Source organism: Halyomorpha halys, unplaced genomic scaffold, assembly GCF_000696795.3.
Source record: "Halyomorpha halys isolate HHAL.00 unplaced genomic scaffold, Hhal_1.1 Scaffold31.1, whole genome shotgun sequence".
In the NCBI taxonomy this organism is placed as follows: Eukaryota; Metazoa; Arthropoda; class Insecta; order Hemiptera; family Pentatomidae; genus Halyomorpha; species Halyomorpha halys.
The window spans coordinates 561879-584470 of NW_027107458.1; the positions used below are offsets into that span (position 1 = coordinate 561879).

The window sequence follows — 22592 nt, forward strand, 5'->3', positions numbered from 1 at the left end:
ATCATTATCAATTACAGATAGAGCATTATTTCAAATAAACAAAATTAAAGATACCTTAGAGGAAGCTTTTATGAAAATTTGGTATTTGAGCCCTGTCATCCATTTTCAATGAGGGTACATGGAAGATTTAATCAAGATCATTAGAGCAGTTTTGAATAAAATTGTAAAAATTTATAAAATAACCAAAAAAGTTATCACATTCCAGCAATACATATACCTTAAATAAGTAAATTCAGTTTCATACAACTTTAGTTTGTGAGCTAGGCTATTCAGTTTTTTTTTGTTTTCATCTCTCAAGAGTTTTGACCTATGTTAATGTATTAAAAAAAATATCAAGTTCTGATTATAGTAAGATTTCATTCAAGCAATTGTTACTATTATAAGTTATGCACCATGTTCACAGTGTTCTTCATCATGTGGAGAAGGCTTCAGAACTAGAACAGTGACTTGTAGATCAACTTTTTGCCATCCAGATGATGTACCCACTTCTAAAGAATCTTGTTATTCTGTCTGCCCAACACAAGGAATGTGGTTAGCATCACAATGGAGCACAAAGGCAAGCAAAGTAGAGATGCAACCATCAATTAATAAATATGTATGTATATATAAATGAAATCTTTCTATGGTTCAACATCCCTTTGACTGGCACAATGCTAATCAATTGAATACCACTTAGTTGATATGGCGGCAGTCTGCTATTAATGTCAGTTCTTCTAATTCAAACTATTGATATCTGTCTTCTGAGATCAGTAAATCTTTATTTCAGTACCTACTCTATTGTTCTGATAAGTAATTTTAGACCCTTCAGAGGCTAAATAAATAATAATTAATGTATATAACTAATTGGATAAAAATAAACAATTTTTAAGGGTACTATAAATTAAACCCATGCCTTAATTGTTCAATATATATAAAAAAAGTCATTTTGAAATGTTAAGTGGAATATTTTAGTTTTGGATTATTATAAGCAATTAATATAAGCTCTGCTCCTCTAGCTCTAATAACCTTATTTAATCGTTAAGGCATTAAGAAAGTTAATTTTTTTTACAGATTTTTTGGGTATGTTGTCCCAAACTTAATGGGAGGGCTTGGAGTAACTTCATGAGAATCTGATGGTTTCTCACAAGTCGTACCAATATATACCAGGCATTACATTTTTTTATACCGACTTTTTAGTTGTTTTTTTGTAAAAATTAATGACAAAATCCTATAGATGGTGCCTTATTGGTTTCATATGAGTCAAAAAGTAATAAGTATAAAGTATCAATTGAATTTATAGTTTGTCAGTTGAATTTCAGATTTCGTCTGCACAACATGTGGCCAACCCAAATGTGGCAGAGTGATTTATTTTGTGTCAGTACTAATCCTCGTTTTATTTGAGCCAAAAACTAAGTGGCACAAAATAACTCGTAAAATGATTTATTTTTTTAAGAATTTCGAACGGACACTATTTTCAATTTCCTCCGAACTTGATTGGAAAAGTTATCAATTTTGAAAGCCTTATCTATCTTTAGTGTTCCCTAACAAAATTTCCAAGTGATAAACTTTTTTTGATAAATAACATCAATTATAATCTACTAAAATTTAAAGTTTTAAAAGATGTCTCATTACACCACTTTATCCTAGTTATTATTGTTTAAAACATATATGGGTCATTTTCAATTTTCCCACTGTTTCAGTTACAGAGCTTTTTAAAAAATATTAACTATTTAAACATGGTTATTTAGTCAGAGAAATCGGATGCCAAAGTTACAGCTTATAATTGAAACTTAAGAATTTAAAGTCTCTCGGGCAGTAGCTGCCACACAGTAATAAAAGAGCACTTAGCCATATTATAAACTACTTCCTAATTTAATAATTTTGATTTCTGCTAATTTAAATATTTTTATTATTGATTTTTAGTGCACTGAAAGATGTGGAAGTGGGTGGCAAATGCGAAATGTTATTTGCTTTGGAGACAAGGAATGTAGTAGTATTGAACAACCAAAAATATACCGAGCATGCAAAAGTGATGAAAGTTGCTCTGGACAATGGTTCACAGGACCATGGCAGATGGTACTTTAACAAATTTTAATTTTGAGATTAAACATTGTATTCTGTTTAAGTTTTAAAACTTAATTATGAGTTCTATACATAAATATGACACATAAAATTGAAAAACTTATCTATTGGAAATGATAAATAGATTTTACCAAAATTTATCAGGTTTAACAATGTACAAATATTTATATGTAAGTTTAAACATAATTATATGATTCTGCTTTTAATAATTGTAGTGTAGTGGTGTTTGTGATGAGGGAAATCAAAAACGGGATATAGTGTGTTTAGGAAAAGTCCAAAATGAATTTGTAAGTGTTCCTGAGCATAACTGTAAACCTGAGGAAAAACCAGTTCCATCTCAAAGATGCAAGCTACCAGATTGTTCAGCAACTTGGTATACAACAGAATGGAGCACAGTAAGATCAACTATAATAAAAATTGGTTAAATTTTCATTAAAAAAAAACAAATAAAAAGAATTAAACCACATTTACTGAATATTTATGAAGAGTGTGTAGTATATAAATATCCTGCATCGACAGTATCATATTATATTTTGCTATGTTTCCAGGAGTATATGAATATTTGTTAGCATTAAATATTCACTTTATAAAATATATGAATCTGTTAATATATCATGTTGAAGTATACAGAAAAATAAAAACAACTGACTATTTTATATTAGACTCTTTCTTATTCCAGAATTACCAGAACCAATATGATCCCAAGTGGTGAAAACTACAGGGTAAAATAAAAAAAAAAATTAATTAATCATGAAAAAATATATTTATAAATGCATTATTTTTCAAGTAAGCAAATTAAATTGAAGAATATTCAAAATTCTTTTATTTTTTATTTATCCAATCATTAATAAAAAAAAATTAACTGAAACCTGAAAATGTCAACTTAAAAGTATTAATAATTTAAAGAAATAACAATGAAGTTATTATATATTTAATATAACTGTAATTATAAACTCATTAAATAATTGATACTTTATATATATGTGCTAGCAAATATTTATATGCGTGGATATACATTAAGAAAATAAATTTATTATGAAATTTATTTCTGAATAGATTATTTATTCACTTACTATAGAAGTTTAAGGCATAAGAATTAAAAGATTGGTAATCAATTATCAACTCATAGATCATTATTGTAAGTGAATATCATCTGAGTGATAAATTAACTTCATTTAGACATAAGTTGTACTTCAATTTGCTTTGAAATATGTTGTTTCTAAATTATTAAGGGAATAATGAATATTTTGGTTTATGTTACTTAAAAACCTATTATTGTTATGTATGGCTGTTATTAATACCTTTAAAAAAAAATGTTTTAGTGTACAAAAAGTTGTGGAGGTGGTGTACAGTACAGGAAGGTTTATTGTGTAAAGAAGAATTTGGAAAGTACTTTATGTCCAGAAACCGAAAAACCTCCAAAATCACAGACCTGTAACACACATTTGTGTACTACTTTCATAAAAGGTAAAAAAAAAAACTGTTATTGTTAGTTTATCACATATAGGATAATGAAAGTATAAAAATTAAATATTATTGATTAAGTTGGATTTATTTCAAGAAACTTAATAATTATTTTAAATTTTAAAAAATCCTATCCGAATACTCAAATCTCAATTACTAATAGAAATAAATTCATTTAGCATAAAAAACTAAAATTAAATAAGGAAAAATAATTATAGCTATTTTCCACCATTTGTAAGTGGAAGTTATTTTGTCATACTAGGAGGTGATGGTTGGGGGTGCGGTCAAATGAAACAGAAATAAGATGGAGTAGCTTATTTAATTGTGACAATGTTTCGGCTAGAGTTTCTAGCCTTTATCAGGGCTAAGAACTGAACAAGATAACAACCAATAAGTATAAAAAATATAAAAAATTTATATTTTCTATACTTATTGGTTATCTTGTTCTGTTCTTAGCCCTGATGAAGGCTAGAAACTCCAGCCGAAACGTTGGCACAATTAAATAAACTACTCCATCTTATTATTGTTTAATTTGACCGCACCCCCAACCATCATCTCCTAGTACATCATCCACGGTCAACTATCTCTCATAATTACTTTGTCATAGTTGATTAAATAAAAAAAAAATTTTATGTTTTTCTCCTTAACTCAATATCAAATTAAGGGTAGTTAAAAATTCAATAATAATGGATACAGAATAAATCAGTAGTCCAAACTTTTTGTACACTTGAAAAAGAAGCTATGTTGTCTTATTTCCAAAAGCTGTGGATTCACCAGCTTCATTTCTTTATTATATTAAATGTGTGGTATACAGACCATTATTCATGTACTTAATATTATGGGTGACTTCATTATATAATAATAGACTAGATAGTGGCATTGAAACAATAAGTGCAACAAATTATTTTGCAATGAATATAAGTTAATGACAGAATGTGAGCTTGCTAAACTCAAAATAAAAACCTACTTATTTTAAATAAAAAAACTCAGAAGAGAAACATATCAAACTCCATTCTTTATGAAAGTATAATTAAGGATGATGTCAGCCCCATTGACCCTCTTTTTTGATGGAATGCATGATCATAAACTTAATAATATTCATCACTCATTTTAACTACATGGTGTTAAATTGAGGGGAAAACAATATTCATTTAAGCCAGTAGAAAATATTATCCAAAAGTGTTTAATATTCAATTCGCATGCCAAACAAAGTATTTGCATATAATTTTTTAATCTATTATTGAGACATTAAAACCTAGAACACTAATGCCTATATTACAATTTTTTTTAATTACTATCAATTTTTTTTTCAGACACTGACTGTGTTGATAAGCATAAATATTGTCAAAAAGCAGTCGTGCAAGCTAGACTCTGTAATTACTCATATTATAAAAACCTTTGTTGTCAGTCTTGCTCTCATAAAAATTAAGGAATGTCTTCAAATTTGAGTGATGAAAAAAAGATTTGATGATACTAAAGGGTGTTATTCATTAAGATATATATTTACTTTATTTACCAAAATAATATTTAAGTTAAGTGTTGCATTTTATTTTAGTTTAAACAAACATCTCTTTAAAGATAGTTTTATACATTGTATGTATTTTACATTTTATTTTAGAGTGAGAAGGCTTGTTTGTTAACAATTTTAAAGATGAAATTACAGTTAACTCTTCCTTGTGTTTTGTTGCTGGGACCAATGTGATTGTAGACTAGGAAAAATGCCCAATAAGGATAACCAATAAATCAGAAATACATATATACAAATAACAGCTAAATAGGATTATTTTGGTATGCAAAAAAAAAAAAAAAAATAAGACAGAGTTCAATAACATTTAAATATATATCCAATATGTTTTTCATATTCGTCTAAATTAAAAAAAAAAAAAAAATTAAACATATACATAACCCTGAATAGACCATTATTTTCCAATAAAATTTTTAAAATATTTTATTTTATAAAGTTAAATAAATTAACATTATATATACACACACACACACACACATATTCTTTTCTGAGTGAGGCCAGATAAGGTGTACTGGTTAACAGAAAACTAGATAAGGGAGAGTTCACTGTACTTTGAGAATTAATTCTAAATCTGTGATAATTTGGTACTTTTATTTATGTATAAAATTAGTCATACTTCCTTAAATTATTTATTTTATTTTGTAACTTTGAGTATTTAAGATATCTATTGGTAATTTTATTATGTATTAAGAAACTCAAAATCAATATTAATATATCTGTAAGCATTATTGATATTGTTCCTTTTTTTTTTTTTTTTTTTTTAATACCTAAAGAACAAATAAGGTTTGATTTGTAATTTATGTTTATTTTTTAAAAACGTGCTAATGTTTGTCTGTAAAATAAAAAATCCATTTAATTTAATTGATTTAAGACTAACAACTTTCATAATTGATATCCAAGTAGATATGCAGATTCTGATTCAAGTTTGAATTTTAATCTTTCTTAAAATTTTTATAAAACGATAAAAGTATAAATTATGAAATTATCCAATAATAGTTCCATGAGAATTGCACAATACCATTGATTAATTTATTACAGATATTGATCCATTATTCCTTTGCGGTGATGTGAAACATATTTATTTTAGTAGGGATTATTCTAGTATTCCTCTTATACAAACTACTACAGTATGCATTGTATTATAAGTCAATGGAATTAAAATCTTCAACTATGAAAATATATTTATTTTTTACCTCTATATTCCAAATTCTCCTCATTTCTTTTCCTAAAATAAAAATATTAGTTTTCTTTAACTATAAATGCTAAACCTCAATTAAACAAATTATTTCTCAAATCTGAGTTATTGAAAATTGAAAATGTATCATATCCACTAAAATATAATAATTAACTACTTATTTGCATGAATTTCAATTCTTATAACACATATTAGTATATTTAGTTTCATGGTAGGAATGGGATTTAATATACTAACTACATTAAGCCCAGATAGTACTTTTCTTGTGTAAAAATATATATATATATTTTTTTTAATTACAGACAAAAATTATCAAAATAATACAAAAGGAGGAATTATGAAACCTTATTAATTTAATACATAATACAATCAGACACAGGAACATTACGGAGGGAAGAATAACAAAACAAAAATGTACAGCCAGTTAGACAAATTTTGGGTCTCCAATAAAACATAGGACATAAAGTAACAGTGACAGCAACATAAAACTACATTCATTTTACTTAGTAGTCACATAAACAAAATGAAATAATGGAATTGCTTCAAAAAATTACTTCTTTAAAAATATTTTAGAGTAATATTTTCATAGCTAGTATACAACAAACATTATTGAAGTTTAAAAACATAAATACTGATAAAATAGGATAAATTTTGATTTTTCAAAACTGTCACTACAGAAATAGTTATAATATTAAAACTACTTTGTCTAGTAAATGGACGTTTTCCTAATAAAACTAGTGGCACATGAGCTAAATTACTAATTTTATCAATATCAGATGAGAACAGATATTAAAGGAAGAAATTCATCACAATATCACTAAGGCTTTGGTATTAAATTATCAAATAAAAATTAAAATGCCTTTTAAGAAGATCATTAATCAGAGGAAATAACTTCTGTTTCTTTTAATAAATAATAGAATATTATTAATATCTGTCCATGTCAAGGGAAAATAAAGTGTTTAGTAAAAGAGCTTATATAGTGTAATAAAAATAGGTTATACCACTAAGTTCCAATAATTTAATTAAATTAACTCAATAATAAATGCAACTTTAGACTATTTTTTTTTTTAAATGTCCTGATTTACAACATTCCTTTTATTTTACTATCATAAAGAATAAATTTACATGTGTAGAACTTTAAGCATATAATTGAAAATAATAAAATATTTATGAGCTGGAAACAAATTCATTAAAGAATTATCATTAATAGATTATTAACACGAAAAAAAAAAAGAATAAATTGTTTGAATAAATCCTGGAAGTTATTAAATATTTGAATCATGGAACACGTTTGATAGTTAATTTTAGGAATTATGATTACAGTCGAAAACAAATGATAAAAGAATGGAATATGGTCCGGGTGCGGTCAAAAAAACTTAAATAGTAGAATTATACTATTTTATTGAGCCAACGTTTCGCACCACGTTGCAGGGCTAAAAAAGATACAAACACATAGTTACAAAAGGAAAAAAAGAGAAAAAAAACATAAGTGTAAAATAACAGGGGTATAAAATGTAAAAAAGTAAGATATAATAAGAAAAGTTAAGGTTGTAAATAGTAAATGAAAAGGGAATAGTAACAGATAGATAAGAGAAGAAATATTAAAGAAAATACAAATAAAGAGATGTAAAAAGAAAAAAAAAAACACAAATCAAATGATGAGACAGAATGCATACCTTTTTTGACGGCAGTCAAAAATAAAGTGACCGTTGGTATTGGGAGGAGTGGGGACGGCAGTTATGCCACAATAACAAAAATAATTTGTAAAGTAAACATAGTAAAAAAAAGTATTTAAATTAGGTGAACAGTAAAGTATAAAATAATGGGATACAATGTGTGTAAGTAATTAAGAAACAAAATATACCAAATGAGCGGGGATACAGAAAAGTGTAAAATATAATAGAAAATTAATAATAAAGTAATTAATATAAGTACACTTAAAAAGATAACACATGAATATAAATTAAAAGATAGATACATGAATATAAATGAAACAGGAAGGATAGTGAATATAAAAATTTAAAAAAAATTAAATAAATAAATAAATTAAATGAAAAAATAAAAAATGTGAGAATTTAGAAAAACAAGAATAAAAGATATGGCAAGAAAATGGGCTTCTGAAATGCAGAAAAAAAGAAAAAAGTGAAAAAAAAAAAGTATTATGTGGATTTTATTATGTTCAAAATGCTTCGATATGAAAGGGAGATGCAGTCTTTATCAACTTTATGATAGACGGAATTCTCTGTCAAATTTATGTAAATGGACTCTGAGATGAGACGTATATCTGTTATCTATGTTATGTTGTCTATCTGTTACTATTACCCTTTTCATTTACTATTTACAACCTTAATTTTTCTTATTATATCTTACTTTTTTACATTTTATACCCCTGCTATTTTACACTTATGTTTTTTTTCTCTTTTTTTCCTTTTGTAACTATGTGTTTGTATCTTTTTTAGCCCTGACGAAGCCCTGCAACGTGGGGCGAAACGTTGGCTCAATAAAATAGTATAATTCTATTTGAGTTTTTTTGACCGCACCCAGACCATATTCCATTCATCTATACACACGGTCAATCAATAATCTTCCAGCAAATTATAAAATGTTTAAGTGTCATATGTTTGCAAGGTAGGTAGGATAGAGTTTGATGAATTTAAAAATTAATTAAATGTCTTGAATAAATAAAGGAAGAAGAGAATAAAACCAATTATAGAAGCTTAAATCATAAAGTGACATGAAAAAAGTTAATAATTATATTATGCATAGCATAAAACCAACAAAAATAACAAGAAACAGAATTTTAAATTAAATAAAAGCTATAAGTACCCAAAACTTAATATCCAAACTAATCAAAAATAACTTCATAAAAAGGCATTTTTATCACTTTATAATAACAAATATTTGATTAAGTTTATCACAGAATATATATAATTGCTATTAGCAACTAATTATGAGTATTTCTGGAATTTCAGTTCATCATGAACTAAAATGGATATACTATTCATACGGAAGAACAGTTTTGTGGTAGAAGAATAAATATCTGCAACAAAAATAAAACAGATTATTTATGGCAAATCATAGTTTCAGATAAAATTATGGCTAATACATTAATTTGGAAAAATAATTGTAGTAAATTTGTATTATTTGGAAGAAATTAACCAATTTCTGTTAATAATAGATTAGAATTATCTTCCTAATAAATTATTTAATCAAAAAAGTTTTTACCAAAAAAGTGAACACCTTAAGGTTTTGGGATTTTGCCCCATCCTCAAGATTTTTACTGCAAATTAATCATTATAAATATAAAAAACATGAAACAAACATTTAAAAAATCAAAAAAATGGTACATAGTCCATTAATTGAAAATTTCTACCCAAAAAAATTAATAAATCAAATTTGATATTAAAAATAGATGATACTTCTGAACCTAGGGTAAATAACACAACATATACTATTTATCAAATCTATAACACATAACATGAAATTCTACAAATTTAAAAATAATAAAATTTGTATTCTAATTTCAACCATTTATTCAATGTTAAATTGTTATAGAATCAATCTTCAAAATGATAGTTAAGATGAGATCTCTCTAGAAGGATGAGTTGATTTTTTTATTATTTTTTAAAATATTAAAATCACATTGTTTACTTTTTCAGAATTACGAGGTGTTACAGCTTAAGCGACGATATCTTATCAATAACACTAGTACGAAACATGCTTAATAATTAAAAACTACCAAATACATAATGCCAACTCAAAACATAGAATATTGTCAATGAACAATGACAAACGGTAAAACCAGAATGTATTTAACTTATAGCATAGTAAGCTAGAAAAAATTTTCTTTTAAAAAAAAGAAGAATCAGGGTTATTTAAAACCATTTGGAGGGGCTAATGGAAAGAAGTTTTTTTAAATAGAAGATACAATTTTAAAACAATTTTTTATTGGTTATTTTTCCAATCCGATGTGTCCTTAAGGTGTAAATCTTGGATAATTGCTATCTATTGCTTACAGTTATAGAAAATTTATGCACAAATGGTGAGGAATATCGACCAAACATTAAGGATCAAAATCATTTGAGAATTCAATTTTCCTTAAAAATTTGTCATTATAATTAAAAATCAGTAATCATAAGTTTGCCATTATGACAGCCATATTGAGTATTCTTAGTCAGAAAAGAATTGGATTCTTATAAGGGAAACTGATTTCTTATCCAATACTTGGCATTCTTTTTTAATATTTAGTATTTTTTATAATGTTTCTAAAACATTTTGTAATTTATAGATGTAATAAATTATTAATTTAATTAATAAACCCTAAGTGATAATTCACAGTATCATTGTGGTTTAACAGTGAACTTTCCTGCCACACCAGTTTTCCAGATTTTTTCTTTTATTTCCTCACTTTTCCAAAATTTGAAAAATTCGATGACTTTTCCAAGTCTCTAGACACGCTGTAATAGATATTTATAGATAGCTAAGTGAAACATTTTACGATGTATTATGTAAGTAGATGTTGATAAATTATAATAAAATAATGATGAATTTGCACTAAAGATAAAGATCCTGTGGATGAGGGAAAATCCTAAAACTTTGAGGTATCTACTTTTAACATAAACAAATTTTTGTTTTTATTAAAAATTTATAAGGAAGATGATTTATCAGAATTATTAATTGAATATCAATTGTTGCATAAAATGGCTAGACAAAGGAAACAAATAATTTATAAATGTGAAAATTAAAAAAGCTAATAGAATAGTTTTTTTTATTAGTATATTTATTGAAGTTTACAACTGTACATTAAAATACATTCAGTAAATTTGATCTCAGTTATAATGCAGTGATGCAGGCGTGTAGAGAACTACCCATTGGTAGCACTCTAATGACATTTTTACACTAGTAGGTCTCGTGGCCATCTTCTTTTTAGGGATGGATTCTTCTTCTTTCCTTGGAGGATTGTCAGGAATGGAAGAGGATGCAAGGTTAGAAACTAGTTGGTTTGGATGGTTGGGAAGTTTATTATGGAAGGATTGGTATCTGGTTCTGGCCAAATCGGAAACAAAGGGGACATTGAGGTCCTGATGGATGATTTGATTTGTGACAAAGTAAGGAGCATTGAGGATTTTACGAAGGATTTTGGATTGTAAGGATTGGATACGAGAGGAATCTGAAGATTTAGTGGAGCCCCATAGCTCAACTCCGTACGTCCAGGGCCCTGTTTCATAATAAATTACAAACTAGTACTATTAGTCTTGTTGATTTAACTTAATTCAATTACGCTGACTTGTACAATAGTTACTTGTACTTTAGTACTTTTTAACTCCTGTAATATTACTGATACTCCTCCCTATTATAAAAAAAATAAGTATTAGTATAATTAACACGTTGTTTCGATACTTGTAGTTTTAACTAATACTATTAACTTTCATTATGAAACAGGGCCCAGATTGGTCTTTATTACAGTCATGTAGATCAATCTTTTGTAATGAATTGGAAGTATAGACTGTTTGTCTAGTAAGTGCTGTAATAGTCTAAATCGATGTGCAGTTTCCTGTCTTTTCAGTCTAGTGTGAAGAATCCAGGTTAATCGTTTTTCCAGATGTAGTCCAAGGTTCGTTCGACAGGGGTAAGAGCAACATTATTAATGAAAGCTGTAGGGCAGTTGGTAGGTTTACGACAAAGTGTAAAGGTGATTTGATTTATTTATTTTCATCCTTCAATTACAACACTATTGTTCGAGGGCTGTGATATGGGATTGGAGAGTTTGGGATACATTAGAGGGTTATTATTAACTGTAAGCACACATGTGTCATTGGTATACGTAGTGAGGCTAGTGTTAGGATTGGTTAGGATGTCAGCTGTATAGACGGTGTAGAGGATGGGACCGAGGATACTACGAGGAACACCAGCTGACTGAGAATAGAGGGATAAATAGGAACCAAGTAGTTTGTAGACAAAGGAACGAATGATGAGAAAGTATGTAGGAGGTAGGAGTTTACGGAGTTAGTAAAGTAGTCCCGAGTGCCAGACTCGATCATAAGAATAGTTTTTAGATATATTAATTAGATTAATTAATAGATATATTAAGAATAATTTAAGCAATTTTAAGGGTGAGATCCCTTTCTGTTCTAACTATTCCTCAATCTACTGTATTATATGTAATACCTCTTTTTACTGTATTATATGTAATACCTCTTTTTACTGTATTATATGTAATACCTCTTTTTACTTACTGTATTATATGTAATACCTCTTTTTACTGTATTATATGTAATACCTCTTTTTACTGTATTATATGTAATACCTCTTTTTACTATATTATATTTAATACCCTTGATTGTTACCATATTCTCATGATCAGTTACTCTGGCTTCACATTGTAATCCATTCTATAGTAGGTTTATTTTATTCTGTTTCATTGTCAGGTAATGTAACAAAGAATTTATATTTATACTTAAGGATAAGAGAAAAAATTAAAATTAGTGGTCCAAGTGATAATTGTAGACCCTGATGGCATGGTAAGATAGTGACCCACAGTGATGGGTTTTTGCATTGCTCTGGTGAAAACAAATTGTCTCCACACAAATTTTTCTAGACCTAGGAAAAAATCTTTTTGGATTATGATCATATAACACTAAAAAGTGGTGGTGAAAAATTAATTGAACTCCTTTGATACTTTTTTGGATTCAAGCAATTACTTCCTCTTCTGACACATCCTACTTCCCTCAAGTTTTTTTTCTCTTCTTTGTAATTGAGTTTTGGAACTCGTTGATAAGGAAATCAAGTACAGAATAACTTATGGGTCGTAAGTACACTTTTGTTATGGTGATATGACTGCCCACATAATGTTAAAAACTGAAACTTCCACTAGGGTTACATATTTATTTTTTCTAATCCTCCTCTAGCTTCATACTACTTTTATTCTACACTATTGAAACCAGAAAGCCATTTCGATACACTAAGTTAAAAAAAAAAAAAAGACATTCATTTGTATATAAACTACAATTAATACTATAAATTGTAACAATACCCTTCACTAGCTAATACGTCTTCAATTTCCACTGGAACCACAACTAAGTCATTACAATAGAACCACTTATTTTTTGTTCTCCTTATATAAGCAATATAATGACCTCCACTTAGAGTACCCTTGTGAACGATAACAGCATACAATGAATACCTATACAACAAACAGTAAATATAAATAATAAATGAATCTAACTTCAAAGGTAAACCTTAAAAAATATTTTTAATAGGTCTGTTCCAAGAACCACTTCAGACGGTTCACAAACTGTACGAAGCATTAGAAATGGTTCTTGGAACAAACCTAATGATAACTACTAATATTTAAGCATATAGAGTTTAATTTTCAATGATTTAGAAAAACATCTACCCAATACATATTATTGTTTAATAAATGTGTGAGAAAGTAATGCATAAAATAAGCAAAGTTTTTCAGGTCTAAATTTATCTTTTTTATTATATTACTAACTTATCCCTCTTTAACAAAGTAATATCAATATTTAAAAAACGTTTCTAGATAATACAACTGGTTTGTCATAAAAGTAAATTTTAAGCAGGACAAATCTTATTCTACTATGTTTTGACAAATTTTCACGAATCAAAGTGGCTTAAGGTAACATAAATTACTTTGAACAAACTTCCCAAATTATACCAGCTCTGTAAATATGAAACTGGGAGTAGTCAATAAATAGTGCTAGCTGCCAATGTAGTTATTGTAAAACCTCATCATGGGTGCCATAGAAGAAGATAATACTCAATCAGCCACAGTAAAATTGATATAATCTCAGGCCTATTGGAGCCTGTTCAGTCTGTCTTTTCAACAGAGGAGTTCAAACCAGGTTAGATAAGTATTCCTTTTTCACCAAGGGCTGAAGTTACCAATATATACTAACTTAAACTACTCTTTATCAAATTTAAAAATTTCAATCAGAATTAACAATGATCCCAAATGTAAAGTTTTTTTTTTCATCTATCAAAACAACTATCATATTTGGCAAACAATAAACAAATTAACAAAGCAAAAGCTAATTTGATATCTATTAGCACAATAAGAACTTTATATATATATATATTTAATATATAAGTTACACCCTTAGACAGCTGTTATTTCAATGTCAGGTGATCAAGTAGATCAGCTGATCGAAGATGTATATATAGAGGTACAGAACGCAATAAAAGTTAGTCTTTGAGTAACAAGCGAGTTGGTCATTTCTATCTCCCTTTTCTCTTTTTCATTCTTCGAGCTCACAAACGTTTAACTGGTGCCGAAACTGGGGATAAAGTTCTTGTCTACCAGAGTAATTTTTTTTTTTTTTGTCATTTTGCCATCTTCAAATTTTTTTATAAATAATGGTTGCTAATGGCAACAGTATTGTTAGACAAGCAGTCTTGAACCTAGAAGCCTTAAATCAAAATGGGGTCCAGAATCCACCTCACTTGGAGGTGACTCCTCCATCCCTCAGAGCTTGCCCCACTACCGGAAGTTTCTCTGGCGGGAACCCACGCCACAATACTTGAGTGGGTAAAAGTACACACTGCAACCGCCCAAGACTTGAGAAAGGCTGTTTCGGACCTGGAATGCTTTACTGGGGAAACGGGAGAACTGAGCCACTTCATAAAAGGGGGTGACCGAATAATATGCCAAATTGAAGCAAAGTCTATCAAAAATCTACTCGATAGTGAAGATGCGGAGGCACTAAAAGCAGTGGTCTGGAGAGTGAAGAGGTGCATCCTAAATCAGATTCAGGTGGATGAAGAGATCCCTTGGAGAGTTATCACGGAGAGATTAAAGAAGGCGTTTGGAGGAGGACAGTGGACCCCAGAGGAGGACATATTCATGATGATTAGAGAGACAAAGAAACCAAAACAGTCTAGTGGGCAGTATGCCACGGAAATCTTGGCACGCTACAACAGAATCGCTGATAAACTAAGTGAGATGATGGAAACAATTCAGGTACAGGGTCGGATGCAATTCCTGTCCACAGTACTAATGATTCAATTGGCGAAAGAGCTGGGAAAGAAGGAGGGATTTGCAAGAAAGCGTTTGTTTGTGGAAATTGCTCAAGATCTCATAAAAACAAGCGCTAGAGAGGTGAAGGCCCAAATGGAAGTAGAGGAGCCGGGGTGGACTTGGATGGAATATTATTGGCCAAGAAACATGCCAAACCCTTGGAGAAGGAGAGAACACAGAGATGGTAGAAGAGAGAGAGCTAGTAACACAGAAAATAGAATGAGCCAAGCTAAACCTAGAAACAATGGTCCGCAAGTGCTCTCCTTGCACCCGATGTTTGCATGTGGGACAGAGGAACATATTGCTCGACAGTGTCTCTATATGTATCAACGGAGGGAGCAAAATGTGCCTGAACCGATGGAGGTCAATGCATAGAGATTAAGGAGAAGGGACATCTCTTGAAGGAAGAACGGATCCATGAGTGAAGACACGGAAATGTCCGAGACCTCAGGAACAGAAACTGAAGCAAGGGACTATGAGCGAGAGGATAGCCAGCAAGGCAAGAGGAGTACTTGGAGACGAAAAAGAGAGACAGCTAGAACACAAGGAGAGTTCTGAGGAGCTTACCCACAGAGGGGCTACTGCATATTTGTGATCAACCATAAGAGAGGAGAACACAGCGGTTTGCCTATAATAGAGATTGCAGGAGTGAGGTGTCTGGTAGACACCGGCAGTTCCAGTACTATAATAAGCAGAGAGGCTGTGGAGAAGTTGTGTAGTGGAGAGAGAGCACACCGGATTCAGGTATGTCAGTGTAGGTTAATCATCCTGGGTGGCCCTTTTGAGGTAGAGGGGGAGGCAGAAATAGGTTTGAACCATTGGGGATTTAGTAAGGGCATCTTGAAAGTGCATATTGTAAAGACCATGCCAAGGGAATATAAAGTAATTGTGGGGTGTGACCTGCCAGGGAAGGTGGGTGCTTGGATTAAGAATAGCAAGGGAAAATGGAGAATTAAGATAGGAGGTAAATCCTACAAATGTCGTCAACAACAGAGGAACGAGCATGCACAGATTGGGGCAATCAATCAAGCCCAGGACTGGTGACAGCAACTCAAGAGGGAATACCAGGATATTTTTTTTTTAAAAAGGGGGGGGATATCCTCGGGGCGACCGGGAAGACTGTCCATGAGATTCCACTGAAGCAGGACAGGGTGACATATGTAAAGGAAAGGAGATACCCACAGGCAATACATCACCACATCCGGGAGGAACTCGAAAGTTTAAAACGAGAGGGAATCATTATTGATAGTACATCCCTATACAATAGTCCATTGTGGGCGGTGAAAAAGAAGACCACGCCAGACGAAAATACAGAGAAGTACAGGGTCCTGATAGACTACTGGAAGCTGAATGAAAATACGATAGATGAGAAATATCCGATCCCCAGATTTGAAGACATTTTGGACAGGCTTAGCGGGGCAATAATATTTAGCACACTAGACTTGAAGGCTTGGTATCATCAAATTAAAATGCACCCTATTGATCAACATAAGACGACATTCACTTTTGGGGGGGTCACTATGAGTTTATAAGGTGCCTTTTGGTCTCAAAAATGACCAGCGCCTGATGGACGAGTTTCTGAGAGGAATTGACGAATTCGTCAGTCGTAGTTACATGGACGACCTCCTAGTGTTCAATAAGTACGAGGTTGAACACATGCGACACTTAAATAGCGTGTTCCAGAGAATAAGACATTTCGGGCTCACATTGTCGGGGGGAAAAGTCACACGATTTCTAGGGAGGGAGTTAAACCAGACGCAGATAAAGTTGCAGCTATTCAGAAAATGGTGGTACCTAGTGACATAAAAGGAATTCATAGGTTGTTAGGGACTCTTAATTATTACAGGAGGTTTGCTCCAGAAATGGCGGAATATCTCGTTCCACTCAACAACCTACTCAAGAAAGGCAGGAAGATGATCGTCACCCCAATGATGGAGGACAATATCAGACGGTGCATGGAGAAGTTGCAGCAAGAGCTGTTACTAGCTTTTCCAGATTTTAATTGGCAATTCACGATAACCATAGATACGGGCTTCTGGGGGATAGGGCAATGGGGGAGAGTGCCCAATGGCGTACGCCAGTAAGCGGCACCTTACAGAGACAGAAAGTAGATACAGCACAATGGAACAAGAACTCTTGGGAATAGTGTGGGCCGTCAATCACTTTAGACCATATATGTTCGGCAGAAGGTTCAAGGTACATACTGACCACAGACCACTCCAGTGGGTGGAAAAACTGAAGGAATCGTCAGCCAGGATAACTCGCTGGAAGGAGCTTCTAGCGCAATAAAACATGGAGGTTATAAATAAACCGGGGAAAGAAAATGTGGTGGCCGATTGGTTGTCTCGAGCCATAACCACGAACGCTGTGGAACAAGAAAATGAGGAACCATCCGATGTCATGAGACAGTTTCTGGAATGGATGCCTAGAGTGGAAGATCAGGATGAAGCGGAAGAAAGACCAGAGGACATAGACGAAATGGAGGAAATAATTAATGACAAGAAGAGACATATTATTTGGAAGACGAAAACCACTAGAATGGCCAAAATTAAACATAATGAGTACGAGAGAAGATCTGGTCGCAACCAGGCGCGAAAAATGGCCAGATCCGTAGAATGTTGAATAATGCTTCGAAGCTGGGAGAAAAGCATCACCTGTATGTTGGCAACGAAACCGTTTGGGAGAAGATCAAGCGGCTATGGCGTCACACCTGTGTAAATAGTCATCGTAGTGCGGTACCTGAGGCCCCAGAAAGCACCCCCTATACTTTTTTTTGTTCCCCCTTCCTGGCATTGCTGCCATACGGGGTTCGGCAACAGTAGTGTAGTGCGTTAGGATTGCGCATGCCACTGCTGCCAATAAACATCTCTTTTTTCTTTTTTGATCTTTATTTTAATAAATATTTACAAAATTATTTGGTGGAACCATTTAATTTTTGGGACAATAATTATTTATAAAATGTGGTGCAGCCCAGCACTCGATTGAGTGCCTTAAGATGGGGCAACACCTTATCCAGCTGCATCCGTCAACCTGGCACGGTGTCCTTCCATCATGGTGCAGTCCAATACCACATACTCTGCTGTTTCTGGGACCCCACACGTCGGGCACAGGGGGTCGATGTTCTTTCCGAAGCTTGCAGCTCCTCCTCGATATATGGGGCACCGTTCCTAAGGATTGCAGTGTCCAAGGTGTCAAGTCCCGGAGCCCTCCCAATCCTCTGCCTGTCCATGGCAAGATGTAGGTCCCATAAGTCCCATTGTGGGCATAGGTGGGTACCTGGTGGGTATGATGTGGTGCGTCTCACCATACTCTCCTCTGCACTGTCCTGGGACAGATCATCCCTGGGGTATGTATAGTCAATATACATCATCGCCGTTTCTTCCAGGGTGGTTGCCTGAACTTTGATTGCAGCCATCATTTGTATTGGCTTAACCTTGCCCAGCGCCACCCTGTACGGGATGCCCCAGGGATTCTTCTCCGACTCCTCGACGATGAACTCGTCCCAGGACTTCTTCTTCTGGTGATGCACGCCGTTTCGGTATACCACCTTCCACGGCTCCACCTTCCTCCTCCACTACACTATAGGCTATGACCCAGTGGTCGGAGTTCGTGTCTGACCTTAGGGCCCAGTCCGCTTTTTGCTTCGCTATGGAAACCGTCGCGTGTCACATCTATCCAACTCTGGCCCCTAGCTTCAGTTCCATAATGTCGAGGGAGGGATTAACTATCACGATCGCCGCTCTAGGCCTCCTCTCACCACTTCCCAAAGCGACCACCCTCAAGGCCACACCCAACCCTGTAACCACATTGTTGTGATAAAATGGTTTCTGAATTACCATGGTGTCGACCTTTCGGCCCATATTGACCAGCAGAATCTGCAGCCTACGCATAGCGCATTCGTCTTCGCCTGCACGACCATCTTCTCCAGATGTAGTGGGCATTCCCTGGTGCCCACACAATGTTGGAGATCTTTACCCTCTCTGCCTTGCTCCCTTCAGTTTCTGCAGCGTGGTGCCAGTCCCTTCTTCTTTCCCAGACATTCCTTAATCTTATGCCCCGTGCCAAGAAACCACTTACAGGTCCTCTGCGCATGCCTTGGCAGGGTGTTCATACTTCTGACACTGCAGGCAGAGCAGAGGGTAATCTCTAATGGTCATGCTCCACCATCCTGTCGTTGCATCGGCTGCAGACAAGTTCATCAGGGCGAGCGTCACTGACTGGTGGACTTCCACCACCCATGTCATTGATAGCCCACCCCTAACAGGAGTAGAGAAGCAGAGTCTCATCCACCCCACCTTGTCCTCCTCTTGGGCATTTGCGGGTCCACAGATACCTAACCAGGATCTTCTCGTCCCAATGCTTTGGCACTCCTTTAACTTCAAGGCGGGGCCTCCTTGCCATTGCCAGCTTCGCCTCAAGTCCTCCCTGCTTCAGCCAGTCCCATTCTAGGAGTCTCTTTGCCTGGTCCACACCCTCTGTCCTTATCAGGACTGCATTACCATTGGTGACTCTCACCATTATGGCAGAGACTCCTATCTGCTTCAGTTCCTCTTGGGATGGCAGCTGCTTGTAGATCCTGCTCAGAGACCACCCTTCCGCACTGCCTTTGACTATCACATAAGTGGCAGTCTCCTCTGCCTTTCTAGGTACCTGTGGGACACTAGCAAGAACACCGGCGAACACCAGCTTGCCCTTCTTCTCTTCTTTTTGGTCCTGCTTCTTCCCTTTCTTCCTCTTCACAAGGACCCAATCCTCCTTACCAGCATTGTTCTTCGCTTTGTGTTCACTTGGGCCTGGAACTGCCCTATACACCTCCTCATCCTCGCTGGGATCCTCCGTCATGTGCCTTCCCTGGCATGTGGAGTTCTCACTCCCTTTCAGGGGCACTGGAGCCAGGGCAGCGTCATGACATTTTGGTACTGGTGGCTCCTGTTGGACTCGCAGTACTGATGACTGGTCTGAGGCAATGCACTATCATATGCTCCAGGACCTTGCTGATAACAGGGAGGAGGCATATAGGCCGATAGGCCTTCGGCGATTCCTTAACCTTGCCTCCCCCTTTGTAGAGCAATCTTAAGTCTGCATTCCTCCACCTGCTCAGAAAGTACTCCTTATCCAAGCAATCATTGAAGATTTCCTCCTCGATATATGGGGCACTGTTCTTGAGGATTGCAGCGTCCAAAGCATCGAGTCCCGGAGCTCTCCCAATCCTCTGCCTCTCCACGGTAAGACGTAGGTCCCATAAGTCCAACGGAGGGCAGAGGTCGGTACTTGGTGGGTATGACGTGGTGCGTCTCACCATACTCTCCTCTGCAGTGTCCTGGGACGGATCATCCCTGGGGTATGTATAATCGATGTAGGTCATCGCTGTTTCTTCCAGGGTTGCCTGAACTTTGATTGCAGATATCATTTGTATTGGCTTAACCTTGCCCAGCGCCACCCTGTACGGGATGCCCCAGGGATTCTTCTCCGACTCCTCGATGATGAACTCATCCCAGGACTTCTTCTTCTGGTGATGCACGCCGTTTTGGTATACCCTATACCTATGCTTGCATTCCTCTCGGAGTGCAGCTCTCCTCTCTTCATCTCTGCACTCTCATGAGTCTCATCCACCCCACCTTGTCCTCCTCTTTGGCATTTGCGGGTCCACAGATACATAACCAGGATCTTCTCGTCCCAATGCTTTGGCACTCCTTTAACTTCAAGGCGGGGCCTCCTCGCCATTGCCAGCTTAGCCTCAAGTCCTCCCTGCTTAAGCCAGTCCTATTCTAGGAGTCTCTTTGCCTGGTCCGCACCCTCTGTCCTTATCAGGACCGCATTACCATTGGTGACTCTCACCATTTTGGCAAAGACTCCTATTTGCTTCAGTTCCTCTTGGGACAGGAGCTGCTCGTGGACCACTCTTCGACGCTGCCTTTGACTGTCACATAAGTGGGCAGAGGAGACTGTCACATAAGTGGCAGTCTCCTCTGCCTTCCTAGATACCTGTGGGACATTGGCAAGGACACCGGCAAATGTCAACTTGCCCTTTTTCTCCTCTTTTTGCTCCTCCTTCCCTTTCTTTCTCTTTACCAGTACCCAATCCTCCTTGCCGGCATCGTGCTTCGCTTGGGCCCGGAACCGCCCTATACATTTCATCATCCTCACTTTGCGTGAGTCCTCCGTCATGTTCCTGCCCCGGCATATGGGGTTCTCACTCCCTTTCAGGGGCATTGGAGCCGGGGCAGCGTCATGGCATTTTGGTACTGGTGGCTCCTGTTTACTTTTGGGTTCTTGCCACTTGGTCTTCTTCCATGGTTTGGTCTCACTGACCCTTCCAGAGGTAGGAGACACCTCACTCCCACGTCCATGCAGGGCTTCCCCCATCGTCTTGACTATCTGTGGAGCCACCATTTCTGCAACCTTATCAGTGATTATGCTGTAGAGCTGGTCAGTGTATATTGCTTCCTGGACCACCTCCCTAACTATACCAGGGACGGAGTGCCATTAGGCCTCTAGTACTACCACAATATCCCTAATTTCCCCAATTTTCTGATTTATATGCTCCTGATTCTTAAGGCTGACTTTCGTGTTGTCAGGTACCTCCTGATCCTGTCCGCTAGGGTCCTGGTTCTCTCCGAGGGACTGTCTTCCGAAAAGGAGGAATCGTCAACTCTAGCCCTCTTTTTCCACTTTTCCTTGGGGCTCTGTGAGCTCACTCACCTCCCCACACTTGCATCTGTCACCGACAAGTCCGATTCGGACATTGATGGTCCATCCACGTCCTTCCCGACCATTATATTCTCTTTTGATGGCCACCTACTTTCTTTGTCGGGCGTTAAAGTCACCGACAAGTCCATCGATGACCCTTTTCCATCTTGCTCCAGCATTAAAATCTTCTAATTTACCATCGAAGGCCCACTTCTTTCTTCACCCACCGTTTAAGTCTCCGGGGGTTGTCATACTTCTCACTTCATTTCCGGCCATCATATGGGCCCCGGAAGGAATGTTAGAGCTTACCTTGATTGTAGACCTTCCCCTCTAGGGCAAGGTGCACGGCGCGACACCACTTCAACCACTCCAGGCACCTCACTCCAACAAACAATTTAACTTTTAAACTTTAAAAATCTATATCTTACCATATGGTGTGCTGAATGGGGTCGTGTAGGTATTCGTTTTTTTCAGCTTTCCGTGCTCTTTTCGATCATCTACTGTACAGCCGTGACAAGGAACCCACTATCTTGTGGTTCCCCCAACAACTCATCGAACTTCCAAGGGGCCGGCCCGAGAACCGAACCCTGCGGGCAGCCTCTCTCGATCCTTCTCTCGAC

General features: G+C 35.0%; 2 protein-coding genes across 5 annotated transcripts in view; one reads left to right on the top strand and one right to left on the bottom strand.

Moving 5' to 3' along the window:
- The window catches only part of LOC106685203 (thrombospondin type-1 domain-containing protein 4), a 495278-nt gene extending 489859 nt beyond the window's left edge, over window positions 1-5419 (top strand). For 3 of the 4 annotated variants that reach the window (XM_067045746.1, XM_067045748.1, XM_014427783.2), the window contains 5 exons: window positions 404-595; window positions 1903-2055; window positions 2277-2456; window positions 3384-3528; window positions 4839-5419. In XM_067045746.1, the coding sequence (XP_066901847.1) occupies window positions 404-595; window positions 1903-2055; window positions 2277-2456; window positions 3384-3528; window positions 4839-4954 (786 nt within the window). In that variant the 3' untranslated portion in view covers window positions 4955-5419. The remainder of the gene's footprint in view (window positions 1-403; window positions 596-1902; window positions 2056-2276; window positions 2457-3383; window positions 3529-4838) is intronic. The other variant, XM_067045747.1, reaches the window with a different exon arrangement.
- A 3248-nt stretch (window positions 5420-8667) lies between these two features.
- The window catches only part of LOC106685260 (ubiquitin carboxyl-terminal hydrolase 22), a 48189-nt gene continuing 34264 nt past the window's right edge, over window positions 8668-22592 (bottom strand). The window contains exons 8-9 of the mRNA XM_067045749.1: window positions 13279-13428; window positions 8668-9285 (exon numbers count right to left, since the gene is read on the bottom strand). Coding sequence (XP_066901850.1) covers window positions 9243-9285; window positions 13279-13428 — 193 coding nt within the window. The 3' untranslated portion in view covers window positions 8668-9242. The remainder of the gene's footprint in view (window positions 9286-13278; window positions 13429-22592) is intronic.